Source organism: Rhagoletis pomonella, unplaced genomic scaffold, assembly GCF_013731165.1.
Source record: "Rhagoletis pomonella isolate Grant_MI unplaced genomic scaffold, Rhpom_1.0 Rhpom_scaffold_00001, whole genome shotgun sequence".
NCBI lineage: Eukaryota > Metazoa > Arthropoda > Insecta > Diptera > Tephritidae > Rhagoletis > Rhagoletis pomonella.
Genome location: NW_023458555.1, coordinates 22,302,825 through 22,305,526, shown reverse-complemented (window position 1 = coordinate 22,305,526; position 2,702 = coordinate 22,302,825). Strand labels below are relative to the sequence as shown.

The window sequence follows — 2,702 nt, the reverse complement described above, 5'->3', positions numbered from 1 at the left end:
TTAAGTAACATAAAGAAATAGTACAGCTTTAACCCAAGCTTTCAACAAAAGCTTTTAACAGAATCTTTTAACAAAAGCTTTTAACATAATATTTTAACAGAAACAGGGTTAACATAACGAATAACATGTATAAATGATAACATAAGTATATAAGTGAGCATGATAATGAATATAGCATGCGTGCTTCCGGATACAGTCGCTACAATATAGATTTAATAAATAGATAAAGGTAAATTTTCTAAGATTCATAAACATTCCCAAAGACATCACTTTTCTTACTTGTTTTGTTATGAAATCGGTTAACACTTAATCGTGCATAGTTTGGAGATGTAATTTCAAATCTCAAAACCCTAGTAAATCTCAACAATTTTCCGAAATATTTTGGCGAAAGTTTTAAAATATAATCAAACTCATAATTCCGGTGGAAAACCTGCAACTTTTCTTTTGGAGAGGCACCCTAATGTACTTACATATGTATCTACACATCGGGTCCTAACTGCTAAGATAACGTAAACAAAATTTGTTTCAAAATGTTCTTTTTGATGTAGAAATGCTGATAGAGCGTCTGGAAACATTTCTGCGTAAAAAAAAGTTTGAAACAAAAAAATATCGCTTAGGCTTTTTTTCGAGGTTAGGACTCGACATGTGAGTAGAAAAATAATAAAACGTTAATAGTTTTTTATCGCACAAATTTACCGATTTACAAAAAAATCGCTCGATCCAATATTTAATTTTTCAGATTTCTTGTTTCAAAATATTACGTCCTCTAAATTATCACCCATTAAAATACGCTATTGCTCTAAAGCAACGCTTCCTATCCTATCTGCACAAAAACAGACACCCGTTACATAAATACATTAGGGTAGTCCAAAAATGAATGCAACAAAAAGCGAAGTCGGAATTTTAATGTTCTCAGCCGCTAGGATTGTTGTATATCGAACAAAATATACCACTTCTTCTTGCCTCAAAATGCTCAAAGTTTCCCATGTATTTTACATGGGGAAAAAACAATTTTTTGTAGAAATGATATAAAATTAAACAAAATCTATATTTTTCAATCGGAAAATTTTCAAGAGACTTCAAAGAATGATAGCCATTTTTCCATATTACATGTTTTTTATTGATCCCTCCATTGCATTTTTGGGGAACCATTAAAAAATAATTAATATTAAAAAATTATTAAATAAACAATTGGCTATTATTCTTTGAAGTATCTTGAGAAGAAGCCGAGTTTCGCGATTAAAAATTTTGGTTTTCAAGGATTCTATACCATTTCTACGAAAAAAGTTTTTTTTTTATTTGTATACAAAATACATAGGAAACTAAGGCGAAGTCGCCTTGTGGGAAACTTTGAGCGCTTTGTGGCACCTCTTAATATGTTTTGATTCCAAAACAAAAAAGGTTTAACAATCTTAGAGGGTGAGAGCATTAAACTTCCAACTTTACTTTGTTTGGACCACCCTAATGTACATACACGTATGTATGTATATATTTATGTAGGTATTGTTAATACATATACTCGTATCGAATTTTCAAACTAACCATAGTTGCATTTTTCGATTTGCCTCTAATATTATATATGTATGTATGTATCTATGTACTATAAGTATGTGCGTTATATCACTTTCCAAAAACTTGACGGTTTATGTTCACTTTTGAGTTGTAAATACTTATCCTTTGTGTGCTTGTTCCACTTACAGCGATAATTCTTCAGTGGACGTATTCACATGTACACGTGGCACATCCTGCGGCAGTCGAATGTCCGTCAATATAACCACCTCGTATGGACTGCAGTCGGAGAGATGTAGAAACGAGCATAGCCAACCGTAGAAGCCCTTCTCTATGTCGGCTATCTCATTAAGCCAGCTATTAAATTGTAGACTCAATTGTGAAATGCCCGCATATATCCCCAAGCCGAGAGTGCAAACGAGTATACCGACAGGATAGGCAAGTATCAGGATGGGTGACATAAAAAATTTATAAAGGCATGATTTCTCCTCACTGAAGTAGTTGAACATATTGTACCAGGTAAGCGTGCCAATATAAAATGAATAGATGCTCGAGACTAATGTTACGAATGGAAGACATACTAGCGATAAGAAAAGGATATGTAGACCGGTTTGCGGAGTGCAGCTGCAACAGAGATTCTGTTGTTTATTCACTTGAACCGCAGCGGCAACAGCATTTATTTGCTCCAGCTCCTCACGACTAATATTTATTTGCAAATCGAGGCTTTGACCCTTCTTGCGTCCGCGTTTAATTGTACCTGTGTGGCAGAATGTCAGTAAGAAAATAGGACGATAAAATCGAAGCTCTTCATCTAACCCACCTGTCATAGTTAAGTAGTTACTGTCCATTGATCTACGCGTATTGTACCTCTCCAAACTATGCACATCCGTATTTAAAACGCTCGTTTCGCCCGATTCTAAATCCTCATAGTTAACAATTTCCGGTGACTCGCGTTGGCTGCGTACATGCAGCGGGTCAGTGCGTATATTAACACGTTTCTTTGAGGAAGAGCGATTACTTAGGCAATCGTGTGACTTTGCATCTAAACTGCTCTCTGAATAGCTACTCGGCGTTACTGTGGTACTTTCATGGCGATTTGTCGATTTCGTGCCCTGTGATACGCTCTCAAAATTCTGCAACTCGTTGTCATCTTCGTAAATATTATCCACAGATTGCGATGACTTGTGCGTTGA

General features: G+C 35.2%; 2 protein-coding genes across 2 annotated transcripts in view; both read right to left on the bottom strand.

The window, feature by feature from the left end:
• Window positions 1-1,719, bottom strand: part of LOC118741150 (sorbitol dehydrogenase-like) — a 38,625-nt gene extending 36,906 nt beyond the window's left edge. Inside the window, exon 1 of the mRNA XM_036473026.1 lies at window positions 1,699-1,719. The gene's annotated coding sequence lies outside the window, so the exon portion shown is untranslated. The remainder of the gene's footprint in view (window positions 1-1,698) is intronic.
• Window positions 1,695-2,702, bottom strand: LOC118741144 (the record flags this gene model as incomplete). Its single annotated transcript, XM_036473003.1, is given in 2 exon segments — window positions 1,695-2,266; window positions 2,330-2,702. Coding segments are annotated over 2 exon segments (945 nt in total), but the record flags the coding sequence as incomplete, so codon positions are not given.